General features: G+C 40.1%; 1 protein-coding gene across 2 annotated transcripts in view; it reads left to right on the top strand.

Annotated features, from left to right (window-relative positions):
• The window catches only part of LOC148339906 (delta-type opioid receptor-like), a 34,535-nt gene extending 21,354 nt beyond the window's left edge, over positions 1-13,181 (top strand). For both annotated transcript variants that reach the window (XM_088291097.1, XM_088291098.1), the window contains exons 5-7: positions 99-281; positions 1,055-1,145; positions 10,019-13,181. In XM_088291097.1, coding sequence (XP_088147223.1) covers positions 99-281; positions 1,055-1,145; positions 10,019-10,563 — 819 coding nt within the window. In that variant the 3' untranslated portion in view covers positions 10,564-13,181. The remainder of the gene's footprint in view (positions 1-98; positions 282-1,054; positions 1,146-10,018) is intronic.
• The last annotated feature ends 7,849 nt before the right edge of the window (positions 13,182-21,030 follow it).

Raw genomic sequence — 21,030 nt, 5'->3', positions numbered from 1 at the left:
CACGCTCCACTTGACTAAATCATGAACTCTCCATGGAAGCGCGTTCGTGTAGATGGGAGCTCCACATGCTCATTGTTTTAATTTGGGAATATTTCCAGGGCACTGACGTGTTCCTGGGCTTCTGGCCGTTTGGCAACGCCTTGTGCAAGGCGGTAGTGTCCATCGACTATTACAACATGTTCACCAGCACCTTCACGCTGACAGTGATGAGCATGGACAGGTATGTGGCTGTCTGCCACCCCGTCAAAGCTCTGGACATGAGGACGCCGCACAAGGCCAAGGTAAAACGCACGCTTCGCATACCAACACAACCGGATATAAACAAAATGCAAATGCGACTGCGAGGGCAAACCTTTTGATTGGCGGGCCACAATGGCTTCTAAAATTTGACAGAGGGGCCGGACCAGGAGCAGATAGATGGAGTTTTTTGGTAACCTTACCTCATCGGAGAAAAAAAATACATTTAATTTTAAATGAAAGTGAACAAAAGCATTACAGCAATATGTCTTTGAAAAACCACAGCATTTAGAAAATAAAACAATAACAAAGTTTATTCATTACATTTTTTTTTCAAGTTCGGCGGGCCGATTTAAAATGTTCAACGGGCCGCATGTGGCCCCCGGGCCGTAGTTTACCCACAGCTGCTCTAAACCATTTATTCTCTTCAAGCCAATCAAATCAATTGATATTTAATGTTTCTGTGATGATTAAAACATTTATGGACACCAAATTGGAACTGGATATTAAGCTAAACGGTGTCCAGCACGGTCGCTGTCCCATAACAAATTTGACACATGGTTCCGTTTCCTTTCCTTTCAAATATTCATTGTTTTTTTTTTATAATACAGTCCAATGATTAAACCAGAAAACATTCTGAATAGCCGCAATACATTTATGGCATCATATTGTTTTTTGAAATTACCAGAGTGTGACATTCTGATTTCCTTTTCACCGTCAGTCGCATTCAGTCAACCTTTCATCGGCCTATCGAGCAATTCTAATTGAGCGCTCGGCCTCGCTACTTGAAAAGTAATTACTTGTCATTTTGGTTCAGGTGGTGAATATCTGCGTGTGGGTGTTGGCCTCCGCCTTTGGAGTTCCGGCCATGGTGATGGGTAACGTTGAGGAGGAGCAAGAGCATAATAGTGAGTAACTAACGCTTTGTATTTCCAGTACATGCATCCCATAATTTCGATATGCGCTACACATGTGAGCTGGTAGATATTCATCTCGGATTGATGCGCAAAACAATACACTGTGGCGAAATGGTGCCACACAGCATTTATTTTTCATTATCCGTTACGGAAGAAGGTTCATGGGAACAAAAAGGCTCCAAGCTATCTTTCAGTAGGACCCTGCGGAGCCGCGGCACGCATGAACTTGTTTCCAAATGTGCTTGCGCTCGCTTTGTGCAGCTTTTACGGCGCAGCATCTCACTAATGGGCTCGACACATGGGATTTATGATCAATCAAGTTATTTGCCGGCAAAGTGACTCGTCATGGTCGATCTTGTGGATTCTTGCACGGTGGTATTTAAACAACATCTGGCGCTGTGCTTCGGATAGCATTTATTTATAGAAGTGCGCTGAGTAGCAGGTGTTAATTTGAAATAAGATGTTTAGTTGAGATGATTTGATTTTTACAGATGTTTGGGTAAAAGTGTCGTAATGCTGACGTCAGACGGCACAAATGGAGCCCAATTTTGGGCCGACAGCTGCGACGCAGACAAATGCGGTGTCGTGTAGTGTGACATCATCAACGATTGTGCATTTGGCATCTGGGACGCTTCACGACCGCCATCACTAAAGTCTGGCATTGCAATAGGAAGACAGTACTTATGACGAAAGACTGGACGTACAGAAAAATGGAAATGGCGGAGGAATTTGTGCACATTTCAATTGATGCTACGTTTCCCAACTGCAAATCCAGTAGTTGATTAGCAAATATGGTGTCACAAAAAAAATGCGACTTTAAGTTTTATTTGGAGAATCAAGAGTCCACACTGCTCTCTCACCATAATTTTGCCTTTTCCTAGCAGTGAACAAACGCACATCCCCAGATTGCCTTAGTCAACATGACTGACAGCTGCATGTCCCGCCTCCTCGACGGGCCAATAGACAGAATTTTGTTGGAAGCACACGACGATTGGGCGAGGTCTGTTCGGTGACAGAATTAATGTGACGTCTCAACCGGTCCGAGACACCGAACAATATTTTCTTGTAGTCTGACAGCGTGACCATTGTGAACGACCAGAAAGTCCTCTAGTCTTAGAAGGCCATAAGATGAATTTATGTCCACACACAAGTGAATTTGTGTAACTTCTTCACAGTAGCAATCGTGTTTTATGCTAAACTCATTAACCTAAGGCAAGTGCCGGTGGAACAAATTGTTCCGAACTTAAGTTTTCATGTTGTCACAGAAGAAAATAGACACACCTTCCTGAAAAGTGCTGCCTCTTCCACCAGTAGTTGGAAAATTATCAATCAAACTTTATTTATGCTTTAAATTGCACACTGTACAATGACAATAAAGGGATTTCTGATTTCTGATTTCTAAATTAAATGCAGCTCATGTAATGACCTATGGACCTAAAAATCACACTCAACTAAAACTTAAAGGTAGTCCTCCAAATAATAACGTGAGTAAGAATAAGTGAGTAAGCATGGTAATATTGGAAATGGATCACAAAAAAAAAAACGTAGGTGCTCCACCTGCAGTGAAAATGCAGCCTTAGAAGACTGAGTTGTAAATAGACAAGTAATATTATGAAAACACTCAGATGAGCGCCATTGATGAGTCATCATTTTGCCTCTTAAACATTCGTGTATTCCGTTTCCACACATGACACTTTAATCTCGAGTCAGTTTATCTATTTTTTGATTGCCTCTAAAAGCAGTTGAACAGTTCAATCATGTCAGCCGCAATGGTTTTAGTGCGGCACCCGCCTTGATGCTCCGGTGAACTCCATTTCGTTTAATGAGATGTCTATTAGCCCAACGCACAATCGCTCCACTCCAGTCAAACTTTACTGTCACTGCCGGTCGTCTTCCACCACCGCGGTGAGACTCTCCAAGGATTGTCAGGGTGAACTTTGTGCATGCTTTCTGCAAATATTTGTCAATTCCGGGATTTTCTTCTCACTTGTGACTAGATTTCTCACTTTTCTATGGCATGATAAAGTTATTTATTTGTTTTTTTTTACATCCTAAATTACTGTGCTATTTCAGAAGAGGCATCAATTGAGAGGCGCTTTCTATTCGGTGGTAGGATTTAAATTTTTATTTTTTTTCTCCCCTAAACATAAACATTGACGCACAGAGCAAATCATTTCCAAATACTATTGTGTTTCAAAACTTTTAGGGAGCCAAAGCACAAATTTTACATTGAAAAAGTCTCATGGTGCACCACCACACAAAATCGTCACTAAAAGTATGTTCAGTGTGCCTTCCACCATCAAGTGAAAAAGCATTTCATTTTTCTTCTTGTTATTACATATTACAGGCATAGATAGATAAACAAGGATTTGTAATAAATTAAAAATAAATAAATACATAAATTGGATAATTTCCCGCATCTCACCTGATGTGTCACCTCACAGAGGTTGAAAATAACTGGCTTTAATACTGCAGGATTTTATTTTTAATACCCAATCAGCAGTGGCGGCTCTAGACTGTTTTACTTAGGGTGGTGAAAGGGTGGCAGGAGGTTCAGTTGGAAAGGCGGAGGTTACCACCCCCCCACAAGCACTCACACACACAATGCACTCATGCACGCACGCACACACACACACACACACTCATTATTAGCAATGCAGGGATTAGCCCTTCCATTTTAGTCCCGGAGTGCTTTTCCCTGTTGAGAATTGAGCCTGCGGTCAAACAGCCGCAAGCCATATTCCAACCACATTGCCACGTACGGCGGCCTCTGTGATGCATTCAAATTGGATTCTAATGTGGATTCAACATGAATGTGTGTGTGTGTGTGTGTACACATGGTGTTTTGGTGGCGCTATGCTGCTCTGCATGAGGCCCAAAAGCTTCCTCAGAGGAGGTCCTGTTTTGCCAGCCGGCCTGCTGGCAGAATGATGGACCACCCGTAAGCCGGTGGTCACGCCACCCGCTGAGCTATCTTGTCTTTTTGAATGAATGATTTAATATTCATCCACATAATGGACTTTTTTTTTTTTTTTTTTTAGAAAATACTTTGTGTTGTGAAGCTTTGCCTTGTCATAATTTTTGCACCTATGCGTTAATTGAGCCAGGGTCCGAGCTCCGTTGTGGTGTTGTGCAAAGTGCTGTTGCCAATACAATAATTCATATTATTTATAGGCACCTTTCAGGATACTCAAGGTTACCGTGCAAATACAATTAAAGGAAAAGAAGCATTACAATAAAACACAAAACATCAATTAGAAGGGCAAATAATATGGGCAACATTAAAGTGAATAAGCTATCTGGAATGGTGTGTTTTGAGTCAAGGTTTAAAGCGGGTTAATGAGTCTATGTTCCAGAGGTCGGGTGGTAGTGAGCTCCAAAGACGGGGGCAGAGCACCTCAAGGCTCTGTCGCCCAAGGTGAGCAGACTGATTCGATGACTGCTGTGTAGAACTGTCTCAACAGCTCTACAGGCTGTGCTTCCTCAGCGCCCCCACAAAGTACATCCACTGAGGTGTTGTGTCACCCAGGCCACCCCACTGAAAAATGTCTTAGTCCGCCCCTGCTCCGAGCCTAATTAAAGCGAGTGATTCTGTGGCAGGTTTCACTCTCACAAATCAAGTCCTCATACTGCCAACCGATGCAGTTTTGTGAAACGTGTGCTCACTCAAACTTGCGTAGCTTCTAAATTAGAATCAGTAAACCGTATTTTGTTTTCGTTTGCAAACACAGGAAGCAAATTTTGCATGCAGAGAGTCAACCGAGTTATGACCACAGTCGGGATACTGTTACTTCAGCATACAGTGGCTGTTACCATGGCAACAACAGCTCAGCTAACATTAAAACGCAACTTGCTTGTCATGACGGAGACCTTGTTGTACTCCAGTAGAAATGTAGCTTACTATGTCATTCGATAACAAATATGTGGCTCAAAATATAGAGCCCTTATTCTTGACTTTTTTTTACACCCTTGTCATTTAACAATATGCTCGACTTTTAAAATGAAAACCATAAATGTACACATTAAAAAGGAAAAAAACTGCTGCGTTCAATCTTTTTTCGTCAACTGGTTTCTCTCACTTGTATTGTTTAAAAATATTGATTTCATTTTAAGCTTTTTTTTTTTTATTTGACAAAAATAATTGGAAATTAAGGTCAACACATTAATATACAGTTTGCGACAAAAAAACAAAAAAACAACTGCAATCTATAGCGTTACAATATTTCCTGGGAAAATGCCAGGGCACCTTATCGGGACATTTGACAGAAAGCACTACGCAGTAATTGGGGTGAACGAACAGCCATGTTGGCAGGAAGGAGGTGATGCAGAATCCTCGGAGTCCCTAATACAAACTTGTACCAATCCATTAAAAAGAAATGTGTCGGCAGTGACATCACCTTGTTTGCTTTGAGTATCCATTCAGTGTCAAGTACTGAGGCTGAAACCTTTCCATAATGGAGTTATGATGGAAACATACTCAAACACAAACCGGATCTTTATCACTGCACACCTATCCACACGATATAGAGTACCGTGAATTATTTTTGTAATCGGTTTTAAGAGTTTGCCTTTATGGATCCATCGACACATCACTTATCTGGGGTCAAGTTGCGGGTTCAGCAGCTTAAGCAGGGAAGCCCAGACTTCTCTCTGACCAACCACTCGTCCAGCTATTTCAGGGGGATCCCAAAGAGCATGTCCTGGGTCATCCCGGGGGGGAGCAGTAGGACGTCCAGGAGGTATTCTATATAACTAGTGCTGCCGAGTGATTAATTTTTTTTTAAAATCGCAAAAAAATTAATTAATGAGATTTTTCAACTACTATTTTTTGTGAGGCTAGGAACAGATTTTTACTTGAATAATGTCTTGTAATTAATGTAAAATCACCAAATATTAAGTGTATTTTAATTCAAAGACTGTTCTAATAGTTTTCTTTGGTCCTTAAATACGATCTGATTGTTGTCATCTTTGCAAGCATTTTCCTTCTGAACAATTCTCGGAATTTATAAATTTAGTTCTGCCCACAAGTGCCACACTCCAGCAGTGTTGGTTTCCAAGGCCCAGTGGTAACTTGTTTTGTACTGATATGATGTACTAAAGATGTACACCTAATATGGTACAGTATTTAAATTTGGCTTTGCAAGATCTGCACATTTTTTAAAGAAAATAAAACTGAGTTATAATATTTAATTGCGTGAAGAATTTTTCAAATTAATATCGAGATAACACTTTAATTTTTACCCGAATTCTAACCGAATGCCCCCGATCCACCTCATCTGGCTCACAGCAGAATTAAAATGAAATTTTAATTCATGTAGCATTCCTGACCAAACATATTAGGCACTATAAACATAATATTTAATACTTGGCATTGACATCATCAAATTATCAGTTTAGTCATTTTATTCTGCTCTATAAAATGTGTGTGCGTATGTGTGTCCAGCATCATCACAAATTTTGCCGACGGAAAAAAAAAAAAAAAAAAAATGACTTTGAGCCTTGATTTAATGAATGCCATTTCAGGCCAAAAATGTATCTTTGCAACAATGGCAATGCTCAGTAACAAAGCAATTGGTGGAAGAGATAGAGTAGAAATGGCCAATTAACATTTGGGAAGGTGAGACGTTCACAAAGAATGATTGCCACTAAAAGCTATCGAGTGAATGACCTTTTCTTCTGCCGGTATTCAACATCCTGCTCTGGACTTCCTGCAAGCCGACTCACAGATGACGTAATTGATGAGTAAAATATAAATAATTGAATAGATAAATCAAACTGGACTGTGATTACTCATTGAGTGCAGGGAAATGTGTAAAAGAACAACAGGAAATAGAAGTCATCCGTTTCAGAGTTAATCTTTATCAACTGCACACTTAGTGTTTGAAGAAATTGTCATAAAAGTGTAAAAATAAGTTAAGCACCAGCAATGTAAACATTTTGCAGATTATAATGATGTTGTAATTTAGATTGCATAATTAAAAATTAACTACAAATTGAGTTCATTTTGTTCATTCTTGCTATTTTGGTGACAAACGTTGAAATACATAGTGCAATAATCCATTTAAAAAAAAAAGAAGAAAAAAAACATGTTTTTCGTTATCATCGTGAGCATGTGCTTGTAGTTATTATTGAAGTCATTGCATCGATGAGCTGTCAGAAAACGAAAGTAATGACATTACGGCAGAAATCCCGGATGACAGATCAAAGTATCTGCGAAATGTCTAAAGTGTGAGGAAAAACAAAGAAAATGAGACAGAAGGGAATCATACCAGGGAGATGTGACAACGCTAAAGGCTGAGGTGTCAAAGAAAATGAGGCAAGAAACAAACACGCTTACAGACTGAATGATCTGTTAAATAAGTAAATCAGTATCACGTACAAAGAATACATTTCAGCTCATTTGTTGTGCGAGAAGTTTCCATGCAGGACTGGAAAGCGACGTTAAAGCCTGGCACCTCATGATTTTTTCAATCAAATAATTGTTACATTTGCATTAGACTTTGATCCGGAGGACGTTTTGATTTGGGTGACCTCCTTTTGGCTTTTGAGATCATAGATGGTAGATAGTTAGTAACCCTGTTATTGATTTCACAGGTGACAAAAGCCTTGGTTAAGGTCTGTTCTGTCTGGGTGTCACTCTCCTATTTCCCCTTATCAGTCTGTAGCCTCAGACACATTAGTCGCAGACTGCAGCCTCTAATTAAAAGCAATAAAGCAGGCGTCTCATCTTCTGTCATGGTCCCTCGACGCACGCGTCATCTTTTTGTCCCTCCGCCATCAAGTGCCATGCATATATTCCCATCCTATTCTTTTCGTCCGCCTTTTAATATTATCATCAATGCCTAATCACTTTTGTTATTTGCATTTTTCATGTGCTCTTGATGTATGCAAATGGCACCCACATTTTCGGCATTACAAAGAAGGTTTGGATTGTGTTTATGAGGCAATATTTAACTCACAATCAATTGTGCCAAAGCACACACGTGGCATGTTCCCCTTCCTATAAACCTGCTCAAAAGTGTTTTCTGGTCTGACTCCATTCTTCAAAAGGCACAGATATCTCGGTGACCATTTTGGACGTTTTTTATGAGGTGGAATTACTGAATGATGGGACAGGCCAAGTTACAATTGCAGAGGTGTGGTTTGCGTTTAAGGGACGTGATTTAACGAGTGATGTCAAGATGGTAGAATGTCTGGATGTTTTGGCCTTTCGTAGCTGCTAGTAAGTGCTTTTGTTTGTACGTGTCGGCAAAATTGTGTCGTTGAAAGAAAAATCCACAGTGCACACAGATTTGTGTTCCAACAGAATTATTAAAAAAAATATAAAAATCAGGACAGCTCCAGTTGTCTCAGGTTTGGAGGATGCTTTTTCTAGGCAGAATTTTGCAGCTCCTAGGATTTAGATCAAGGATTCATGGAAGGCCTCTTCTAAATATGCCAAGTTTTGCTATTAGCCATTCTTGGATGTTTTAGCACTGTGTTTTGGGTCGTTATCCTGCTGCAAGACCCATTACCTGTGACTGTGAACGAGCTTTCTGACACTGGGCAGCACTGTTCTCTTGAGAATAGCTTGACACCTTGTGCCAGGGGCTGTAAAGCAGCAGCAGAACATAACATAGCCTCCTCCATGCTTCGCAGTAGGGACAGTGTTCTTTTCTTGGTATTCTTCATTTTAGCGTGTGTGAACATAGATCTTATCTGCCTTGTAGAAATATTCCAGTTTTGTCTTGTCTATCAATAGGACAATTGGAATAGGGGCATCCTCTTGTTCATGTCCATGAAGCCCACCTTGGCTCAAAAAAACGATGGTACGATCTAACACTGATGTACCGCCAACTTGGAGTTGGCCTTGAGTTCCTTCGGAGGTTGTTCTGAGCTCCATTGTTTCCCTTTGGATTAGCCGTATCTTCAATCATCGATTTTCCTCCTATGGCCATGTCCAGGGAGGTTGTCTCCAGTCTTGTGGATCTTAAATTTCTGAGTAATATGCAAACTTGTCACAGAAACATCAAGCTGTTCACAGACGGTCTTACAACCTTGAACATGCTTGTTTGTAATTTTTTTTGCAATCGCCTGAGACAACTCGCTAAACCTCACAGTGACGACTTGTCATTACTCACTTAAATAGGCCAAGAGACTGATTACAAGTTTGAAGACACCTGTGATGCTAATTAGAGATCACACCTTGGTTGAACATGTGCTTAGGATTGTTTCAGTCAGTTTCAATTTCAGTTTTTTTATTTTTTTTATTTTGTTGAACCACAATTCAAAAGCAATATCTGGTTTCCTTTGGTTAATTTTCATATTTTTTTTCATGTAGTACTTTTGTCACATTCAAGTCATTTTTGTGCCCACGGTGGACTATTCTTTCATTAACAGAGTTTGGCCATGTGTGTATTTATATATTCATACTTTTCAACAAATGGCTGAATGCGCATCGGCAACTGTCGCGCGACGTAGCTAAAGTAGACTCAAATTTTGATTCGCAAGACAAAACCAAAAAGTTTACGAACTTGAAATACTCAGAGGTGGACACTTGTAAGTCAATGTATCACTTCAGTATTTCTGAATCACAACAATATTGAACAGTCTTGAAAGAAGATTTTGATTTTTCATGTGACTCACAAAATTTTTGAGATCGACAAGATAAGACACAAAAACATCACACGTGACGTGTGATGTTTTTGTGAGAACAAACGACAAAAAGATTTGGAGTGATATCCAAAGGTCACATGATGATAAATACACATTTCTATCACGTAACTCACAAACAGTTACAAAATATGTTGACTTGATGATTTTTCATAAATATTGATGATTTGTTTTATTCACCCATGTGTGTTCTCATTTTTCCCTGGATCTAGGTGTCGAGTGCATCGTCGTCCTACCTGAACCACGAAGTCACTGGGATCCCGTCTTTGGCACTTGTGTCTTCCTCTTCTCCTTCCTCATCCCCGTGGCCATCATCAGCATCTGCTACAGCCTGATGGTCAAGCGCCTACGCAGCGTCCGCATCCTGTCCGGCTCAAAGGAGAAGGACCGCAATCTGCGGCGCATCACCAGGATGGTTCTGGTGGTGGTGGCGGTGTTTGTAGTGTGCTGGACCCCCATCCAGATCATGGTCCTGGCCCAGTCACTTGGTTTCAATCTGAGCAGCCTGTCCACCTTGGTCCTGATGCACTTCTGCATTGCCCTGGGATACGTTAACAGTAGCCTCAACCCCGTTCTCTACGCCTTCCTGGACGAGAACTTCAAGCGCTGCTTCCGGGAGTTCTGCCAACCTTCGCCGTTCCGTCTGGACACCCAGCAGTCGGGCCGGATGAGGAGCATCGCCCGGGAGGTCGCGGCGGCCTACAGCTGCAAAGCCGACGGCGGTGGGCCCGGCGGAGGGACTCCCAATCCCGCGTGACTAGGCGTGGAGCTTCCCCTGGTGGGGGTCGATCCCCCACAGAGGGGAGATACACCGGGGACGGGGAACTCCAACACAGAACTGACACAGATTACAGCTCTCTAGCGGCACGAGCCCCCTCACCCCCCAACTATACGACTGGCCTGGGGTGGGGGGGAGTCTGATAAGGACGATGGTGCAGAAGGGAAAAGAATCTGAGAACAAGTTTAGTCGGGAAGACCGTTTGACTGGAAAAAAAAATACATGTTGATAGAAACAAGAATAGAATCAAAAGTATGGCAGCCATTTGGAGGGTAGGTGGTGCGTCATTTAAGATCCTGATTCTTGGAATGCGCCACAAATTTAGGAAGTTGTGTCAGGAGATAAACCCTCTTTAGGGTTTATTTTTAAAACCAATTCCCTTGCAAACAAGACCCACTGATTGCATGTCTAGTCATAGAGACAAAGACTGGACCTTGAATGGAGAAGACGTCCTTCCCACTAATTTGGTGCTTTTAAGAAGATTGTATAATGGCAGTGGAGGTGAAAGGACCGCAGATATAACCGCTGTGGGTTTGTGAAAGGAAAGATAAACGTGACGGTTTGTTGTATCTTTTGAAGCCCTTTTTCAGGCCATCGGGATGTATAAACTCCCTTTCTTTGATCCCTATTGGGTCCACCTGATTCATGAGATCAAGCCTTAAATGAAGATTTAAAATTGTTTGTGAACGTATGCTACGTATGTATTCAGTATATGACATAATGGGCCGTATGAGTGTGACTTTGGAAACGTGCTTAGAATCACTTTCGAATTCACCAAGTTGAAGCAATTATTATGCTGCATTCCAGAAAACTGGGAATTCCAAGGTTTGAGACCTTCCACTGGGAGAAGTGCAATGGAATGCTGATCGAAAACCAAAGTGGAGGAATTTCTTGAAATGCTGTGCTTTGTCATAATGCATACTGAAAATGTAAAAAGCTATATAAACTCGCTTTATTTGTACTCATTGCTTCTACTTGATACTTGTCATTAATAGAAACCTGCGCTGCACGGAATTTAGTGTTAAGATACGTTGCTATATTCTTTCTGCATGCAGTCATTTGGTCAAATATGTAAATATAAAAAAAATTGTGTTGCTCAATTATGTGCTTTCCGTTGTTGTCTTTTGGTTATAGTTGCTTTACATGAAGCATTTGGAATCCTCGGATACCTCAACATCTTTCTTCCATGTTTTCTGGAATGCAACATCAGCCCATACAAACACGGGGCTTCGGACTGAACATTTATATTGTTCGCAGTCTAGCTTTTTTGGGCGTAAAAGACATGAATGATCCAAGCCCAGCATCTTCGTAGGTGCTTTGTGAATGCTGCATGGAGGTGCTTAGTTGCAGTTTGCCGGGTCAAGGCTCACCTTTGAGGATTGGCTTGAGGGGACTCATTGGTGAGCAATGCAGGAGAAGGGGTCACCATGCTCATACTCCATTCCAAGGGACAAAGGGGCTCACTCTCAATCTCTTCTTGGTGTCTTAAAGTTGACAGAAAGCCTGAAACAGAAACCACAACGTGTCATCATGATGCTGCACATTTTGAGTTTATTTATATCAATCCTAGTTTCTGCCTTTTTTTTTTTTTATACGGTGTATCCTGTTTAGGGCTTTTGTGCGAGACGTGAACTTTCAGTATTTATGTATAATCAACTCTTTTAATCTTGGAAATTCATTTTAGCCACCTGATACCCTTTAGGCTCATGTGTTTGATATTGATTGAAACATTTGATGTAAGAAAATGTTTTCCAAGACGTGTCATCTCCAGGGCTGGATTCACACTATATGTCCAATGAACCAATTGCAATTTCATGCCGTCTAATTTCTTTTACGTATCGAATATATTTGCACGGACGTTTCAAGTTAAGCATATTCAGTCTGTTTGTGTCTACGTTTTCAGAACACATAAAACAACCCAGATGCTTAGATGCCCAAATTGCACAGAAATAACTCCACATGTGTTAACACTGGGGAGCTACAACACAAAGGGAAACAAAATGAATAGATATGAAGAATTTGTATGTATAATCATTCAAATAGCAAATGTTACATAGGGTTTAGTTAACTTTTGTGTATATGTCCTCATTGATCTGAAATGTCGGTCTACACTGCACTCACATTAGCACATAGCAGATATTTAAAATTCTTAAAAAGTGGAAATCGTGTCATTCGTAGTTTAAATCCAGCCCAGGAGATAGACAGTCCCCACCTGAATAACCTTATGTTAGGACACAATTGGACACATTCTAACAACTGAAGCAGAGTTAGTTTCTTATTATTAGCATAGTTTTTACAATTTGTATTCCAAATCTACAGACGACTGAAACCTAGACAAATGAAGAATCGATGAATGAAAATGGAGTTCAAATGTGTTATGGTTTAAATTTAAACTCGCACAGTTAGCAAAAGTCTATTTGGAGGTTGTCTTCTCCTTTAAGCTGTAATTGAGTCGGTAGTTGTTCCTCCAGTGGTGTTTGGTGTTTTTTTTTTCTTTTCTTTGGATTCATTTTGGAGAGGAACATCCACTTGCCTTAAGTATTGGAATACTGAGCATATTCTTTTAAAACTGTTAGTTTAAATTATTATGTAGGCTAAAGAATCAATAGGATGGCGGAGAAACAAAGTTTATGTCAGGTTTACTCTATATGACAATTTCCTGGAGTCGAACTTTAATGTTTGATTCCGGCATAATGAGTTCATATCACTGAGCTTCTTGATTTTACGGCCACTAGTGGGAGGAGTCTGTCCGATTGCGACACAGAGGCCCATGGAGAAATCCCATGAGCCTGCAGGGATTATCAAGATCTATTGGTGTCTCCATGGCAACGGTCCGGAGATAGTGGACTCAATAGTTTGCTTAGCTTTCAGCAAAAAAAAAAAAAAAAAAAAATGAAAAAAGAAAAAGAATGGGAAATAATAACGACCGACACGAACATCATTGAGTTAAACTGCTCCGTTGTTTGGCTGACTCATCCTTTTGTATGAAACTATAGGTAACCATGGCAACAATGCGGTTCTCTACCAGTGGATGAAAACAAACAACAGCCATACACCCGATTATACACTTGAAGGTGATCGCACAACACAAACAAATAATCTGAGAATAGCTGTGTGGCATTGTAACTCAATTCAAAGGCATCACTGCACTTATTGAAAGTGTTCTTTGTCCTTAAAGGTCATTATGTTCCGTAACATTTGGTGTTCTTTTTGTTATTGTTGTTGTTGTTGTTGCGCAAAAAAAAAAAAAAAAACTCAACTAAAAGCATTGATGCCAAGAGGGTGCACACGCTGCCTTGTCGGTGCGGAGTGAGCGCTCATTTACTGCCTGTTAAATCCCTGTAGCTATTTCGTACCAGCTGTGTCAAGGTGTTAACACGGCTCTGACCATTATTTACCTCTGATCTCTCGTTTCTCAGTGTTCTCAGTGTGTAGATATTAAAAAAAAAAAAAAAACTGCGCCTCTCCGAGCAGGAAGGGACGTTTAAGTGCACCTGATTCCTCTCATCCGTTTACATTTTGCAGACCACATGAATGTTGAGCCAATAACTGTTGAAAATCCAAAATGTAAGAAGAAAAACATATATTGTTGATGTTGCTCTTTGATAATTGCTATACAATTGTTGTGTTGCTTCTCTGTTTTTGCTGTGCAGAAGACACTGCTATATCTTTGTATCTCCGCTGATTGGAGTCATGACATCAAAACAATTCATAGGACTTTAAAAGCTATCCCTGCGTGAGACCATATTTTAAACAAGAACAAAATGACTTAGTAGTACAAATGTGGTCATGAGTCAAGAGTTGTATGTGTCACATGACTCCAGGAACAGCTAGGTAGCGCGCGATACTCGCTGACTTGTCGTTAAAACATGGGGAATTTTTGCTGAAGCTTACATTGAAACTGTACACATATATATATATATATATTTTGCACATGACATTAATAAAGAGATTGATGTTGATGAACATGAGTCTACAAGAGAGTGTTTCTTTCCGCTATAATGACAATAAAGGATAGATAGATAGATAGATAATAGCTAGCTAGCTAGCTAGCCAGATAATAGCCTAGCTAGGTAGGTAGCTAGCGATAGATAGATAGATAGATAGATAGATAGATAGATAATCTTTCGAGAGCACCTTCAAAAATGAGTCATACCTTCCAAAATGTAAATTCTAATACGAGTAATGTCTTTAAATTGGAATGATGATGAATAAAATCTTTCACAAGTGGATGAAAATACTTTGGTTTGTAAAAAAAATCTTAATAAGGCTCTTCACCAGTCTGCCTGAGAGGGCTGACACGCTAAAACCTAATGGAAAAATTTGGTGGAGAATAATTACTTGAGGCTTTGCTTTACAAATATAAATAATATAATAAAACACAGAAAAAAATAAACCTCTTTAAAGAGGGCTTGTGGTGTCCGTATTGAAAGAAAGTGAGAATGTCAAAAGCGTACAGCTCTGAAGGTCAAGACAATGGACTTCTATGAGGTCACAATGTCATTGTAACGACTACAACAGGAAGCTAATTAAATACCTTTTTAGAACGCAAAGCATGGAATTTATCACGAGGAGTGTTCGTAGCCGCTGAAATAAAGATGTCTTTACTGTAGGTCTTCAACTGACGTTGCGAAGTGGATGAGTTCGGTCACCGCCTGAGTTGCTGCGTTGAACATTATATCAAGGCGTCTCATAAACACGCTGGAGGTCACTCTGTTGCGATGCACTACTTGACTTGACACTGGGACAACAAGTTTGATGTTGGTGGACAAGCGAACGATCTGGATTGGGAAAACAGAAGAACAAGAGAAAAAATTGATGAATGGGGAGTAAAAATAATAAAAGCAGAGCAACATAACACTTCTGACTTTCCACGCGCAGTCTTGTTTTGCATCATTTTTCACTTTAATGACATGAATAATTTATCATCCATGTTTTGGAATCATGGCAGTTGTTTAAATTGATTGTAGTTCTGCGCCGTTAAAGTAATATTTGCTTTTATTTCACATGATTAGTGAATTTTATCATTGATGAGTTAGAGAGATAGATGCAGATATTATCCTTTGACGATTGGTGATCTTTCAAGCCTTCACGATTTAATTCAGTTTAATACTGGACATGTTGAACTTGTGTGTCTTATGATACGCCACTCGTGTCTTATTAGACACTAAATCAATGGGAGGCTTGGTCTGTTCAATTGTTTATGTAAATTACAGTTGGAAACTGAAATGCATTGGTTTCTTTGTGACGTCGACTGTCATCAGTAGAGAAATAGTCGCGGAACGCAGAGTCGACGCCACCAATTACACAAATACGATTACTGTACTCGAGTCATTTCCAGGCAGTCAGAATGAGGGGATTGTGAGGGACAGGGGCTGGGGGGGGGGGGGGTCAGAAATTCATCCATGTCAGTATAAATACACATCATCATTATCATCATCATCACCATTGCAATCATCGCGCAGTTATACTAACCGGTAGTCTGTTATTACCTGTCGTCAGCAGGAAAGAGAAGCATAATTACAAGCCGAGATGGAATTTTAACAAAAGTGGAATAGGAAACAAGCAAGACGGGTTTTGGACCTTTTGGCACTGATGACTGTGTGAATGGATAATTGGACAATTGCATGTTTGTGGGAAAAGTTTGGCAAATTCCCTTTTAATTTCAGTCGTCAAGTGTGCCTCAATGCAAGTAAGGAGTCACCTGATTCCTCCTGCACATGCTTAGTTTAGGCCTTAGTCCACATGTGGGAAAAAGTAATGACGCTACTTTTCCCACGTGAATTAAACAGATGGGGAAAAAAGTTCAATGCTAATGCACTAAGGAACAGTTGTAACAAATTTACCTGGGTTAAGTCGTAAATTTTTTAAAATTGTGCAATTTACCACAATCTAAATTTCACTTGAATGCACCAGTACAAATTAGCTTTTTAATGGAAGAGCAAACTTTCGTCATGCATTCTCTGCTCGTTTCGCACAGGTATTATTCAAGCCTTTTATTACTCAAAGCCAGTTCAAATATCAATTTGAACACCTTAGGTCGAAAGAACTTAACGTTAGAATCTCAATTATCAAAAATGTTAAATGTTGTCCCACAATATTGAACGTGTCCCTCTCTCAAATGAGAAGCATGACTTTCAGGAGGAAGCAACTAATGAACAGAAAAATAGCTGCGTAATATTTACCCAGGAAGAGATGAGACGCTGTCTTTGTTTCCATGGAAACCTTGGACCAACCCAAAACAAGAGCTGTCTAAAAAATCTTTGAATAATACAAATTCACACTTGCAGAGACATACTGAATTCATGCAACATTGTTTATTGATAGAGTGCAGTTATATTCTAGCTCAAAACAAATGTTGGTGAGGAGCCAAGCGATGCTGACATGCAAAAAATTCAAATAGAAAAAAATTGCAATGAATGTTGTTGCTGTTTCTCATTAAGTTGTTCCACTTTGGAAGGACATCAACAACCCTAATAGCGACAGGGTCTTCGAAACATATTGACGCCTCTGCCCTCAACATTTCTCCACTGCTGCACAGTGAACCTGTGTGACCTCCATTAACAACAGAAGGGCATCACCGTGGATATGAGAACATTTTTTTTTTTATGATGAGACCATTATGTGCAATCACAACAGTGAAAAACAGAAACACAAACCTTTTCTTCCCCAGAACAAAATGATGCACATTAATGACTGATTTGAATCTTCTGGACAGAAAATACTATCTGTTTTTTTAACTACAATAAAAATACTGTGGCTATCTTGAGTCACAAAGGATATCATCTTAATTTATCAAGCAATAGCCGATAAACTTGCAAATTTCTCCAGGTACTCCAGTTTCCTCAAACATTGCAAAACATACATAGTAGTTTATTAGGACACTCAAAATGGTTTGTGAGCACAAGTGGTTGTTTGTCTTTGTGTGCCCTGCGATTGGCTGGAAATCAGTTCAGGGTGTACCCCTCCTACTGCCGGAGGACAGCTGGGATAGGCTCCAGCACTGGTTGCCAGCCAATCGCAGGGCACACATAGACAAACAACCACCTGCGCTCACATTCACAGCTAGGGGCAATATAGAAATCAGAAATCAGAAATCCCTTTATTGTCATTGTACTCAAGTGTGCAACGAGATTAGAGAGCTCCCCTCTCCAGTGCAATACAACAAGAATTCAGATAAATATATAAGTGTCCAATCAACCTGCCATGCACGTTTTTGGAATGTGGGATGAAACCGGAGTACCCTGAGGAAACCCACGCAGGCACAGAGAGAACATGCAAACTCCACACAGGAAGGCCGGAGCAGGAATCGAACCCATGACCTTTGCACTGTGAGGCCATCGTGCTAACCAGTCATACACCATTCCACCACCCTGATACACTGTAACTATAAATGATCAAAGTTTTAACAATTTTCAATCACCCATACTCTCTATGGAATAGTCTAACATAATAATAATATTGCCTTTATTAGTCCCACAATGGGGAAATTCGAGAATCGAACCCAGGCCTCCTGGGGAGACTGGGTCCTGAACGCGGCGCCTTAGACCACTCGGCCATCCTGGCAGCCAAGGAATGTGGGATGAAACCGGAGTACCCTGAGTAAACCCACATAAATCATGTAGTAAGGTAAAACCAAGACAAGACATATGACAAGTCGTACGGGCTGCCATGTGTCAACCCTTTTTTGTGACCAAAGACAGTAGTGCAAAAAAAGTGTGCCTCTGCTCTGCAGTTGTGCTTCTTAAAATCAATGCCACCACTGAAGGTCACCACAGTTACCTCCAAACCCAATTAAGAAGCCATTTGTGTGCTGGACATGTGAGGAGAGCCGCATACCCACGTGGGATGACTAACAACAATGCAATTATATGAAATGCTTTGGCCACATTTGCCCTCATATGCTCAAGGATGCTATTACTGAGGCTGTTACGGTTGTGTTCACAACAGCACACTTGTTTATTCAAATGAGGGATGATGGTGAGGCTTCTATGCGACACTGGCTTGGTATAAAAATGAAAAATAAAAATTACACGGATCATATTTAACTCAATGTGGAACTGCATTGCATCTTAGCTTACAAAAACATGTTATTTATTTATTTATTAAACACAGGGGACATATTATCCATCCATCAATCTGCTCCATCGATTATCTTCACTAGCCCAGCGGCCTTCAGGCAAGAGCCCTAATGCACCTTGCAGGCTACTGTTAACAACCAATTGTCGTGTACGTGCAGTATCGACAACCAACCATTAACACTCGCATTCACAGCGACAGACAACAAAGAGCCACCTAACATGCATTTTGAAAGCAGTGGGGATCCAAAGTACCTGGAGAAAACACATGAAAGTACAATGAGTGCTATGAGGCAGATTGCAGATTATATATATATATATATATATATATATATATATATATATATATATATATTCTTTTTTTTTTAGAAAAACAGAAACAAAATATATCTGAAAAAAATCTGAAAAACAGAGCATTAATTTCTACTTTTTAGATTTTTTTTTTTTAACATCTGAACTCAAGCGACTTCTTGCTGACTCCCTAATGGCAAATGAGAGTGAGCAAATCAAAAATTGCTGTGATTTGAAGACAAATAAATAAATAACATCATCTGTCAGGAAAATCACCATCGGCTTTTACAAAATTATCCATTTTCTTTTCTGCGAATCAAGTCGAAAGATTTATAAAGATTTATAAAGATTTAAAGATTTATAAAGTAAATTCGCCTCAGAAGAAGAAATGAATGATGTGAAGGCTGGTTTGGAAGCTGGGGGGAGAATTAAAATGAACAAAAATACGCTATGCAGCAACTGATGACTCATGTTTTTATTTTCCTAATAACATAACATCATTCTCGGAAGAAAAATAATCTGACGACAGGGGTGTGACGTACCTGGTGTAAAACGTGACGTCATGGCGACTCGCGGACTCACGTCACGATTCGAACAAAGTAGGATGCAGATTTTGGAGAATACCACTGCGTCTTGTGTAGACTGTCTGCCGATGTCAGGGAAAAAAACGAGTCCATGTAAGTATTACTTTTGAATTTTCTTTCCTCTGTACAGCACACCAATCAAATTAGAATTTAGGCTGCCTCACTTCCTCCACGTACATAAAGCTACAATCTTCCACTATTTTACTGGGAATGCTTTTAAGGCAACTAGAAGACGAGGGCTATCGTCTAACGTTTATATAGTGTTGTCCAAGAAATAGAAGAGGGGCGAACAAGTGTGGCACCAAGAAAACAAGTGTAGACGACGCGTCCTATCGCTTGGATCGTTATTATGCTGCGTTCGTGACTGTCGTAAAATCTGAAATATGACACGTTGAGTTTACGAGATCAAAACGATCGCTAGCTTGTAAATGTTATGTTTCTCTGGGGGTAATGTGAATAGTAGCAGGTCTGACAACAACCCTAATCCAACCTGACTCTACTTAAATTACGTTACCCAATAATTTGATTCAGATACTGACATTCTGTAGCTATAAAAGATTTGACAACAATCCTAATCTTACCTGACTACCGCTTAAATTACATGTTACCAAATAACTTGATATACTGTATCTACAAACCAATTTAAGAGGTAGTACAAGTTGTTTTAATTAGCGATACTTTGTAGCTATAACCTATAAAAACAGCTGTCGGCTGGGCAATTTATGGTCTTGAAATACAATACAGTAGAACTTTATTTAGCGCATTTCACAACAGCTGGGGCTGTAACAAAGCACTTTTCATATGGTGTGATATAAATTACCGGGAAATTAGAACACTAATTAAAACACATAAACAATAAATACCAGAAGAACAGCAGATCAGTGAGAGTCTCATGATGAGTCAAAAGCTAAAGAATAAAAAAATGTGACTTCAAACGAGATTTAAAAGTGGACAGAGAGGACGCTTGCCTAATATTCAATGTGAGGTCAACAGGAAAGGCACAATCTCCCCCTGAGGCTGCGCTTAGTCCTCGGCACCTCAGGCAGCATTTGGTCCGCAGACCTGAGGCAGAGGGCAGGTGCGTAGCGATGGAGGAGCTCAGAGAGGTACGCTGGAGCGAGGCCATTTAAAGCTTTGTAGACGAACAGACGTATCTTAAAGCGAACTCTAAAGTGCACTTGGAGCCAGTGACAAGAGGTCAAGATTAGGGTTATGTGGTCCATTTCTTCATTCTCATAAGAGCGCCGTCGTCAAGTACCTGAGTCGCATTCCAGGGAAGCCTAGTTATGGAATGTAGAAATAGTTACACGAAAATAAGTGGGCATCTCTTTCAAACAAAAACATGTTCAAATATTTATAAACTAGTCTCAACTCTCAACAACAAATAGTACAGAGAATGAGTCCCTCATGACATTTCTGACTTGACTGTTTTAGATGATGTTAAATTTGAGACACCACTCACACGGAAAGGTCTTGGTTCCTAATAAGGAATC

Source organism: Idiotropiscis lumnitzeri, chromosome 3 (assembly GCF_059441095.1).
Source record: "Idiotropiscis lumnitzeri isolate Australia: NSW breed Sydney's pygmy pipehorse chromosome 3, RoL_Ilum_1.0, whole genome shotgun sequence".
Classification (NCBI taxonomy): domain Eukaryota; kingdom Metazoa; phylum Chordata; class Actinopteri; order Syngnathiformes; family Syngnathidae; genus Idiotropiscis; species Idiotropiscis lumnitzeri.
This window is presented reverse-complemented; position numbering and strand designations above follow the sequence as displayed.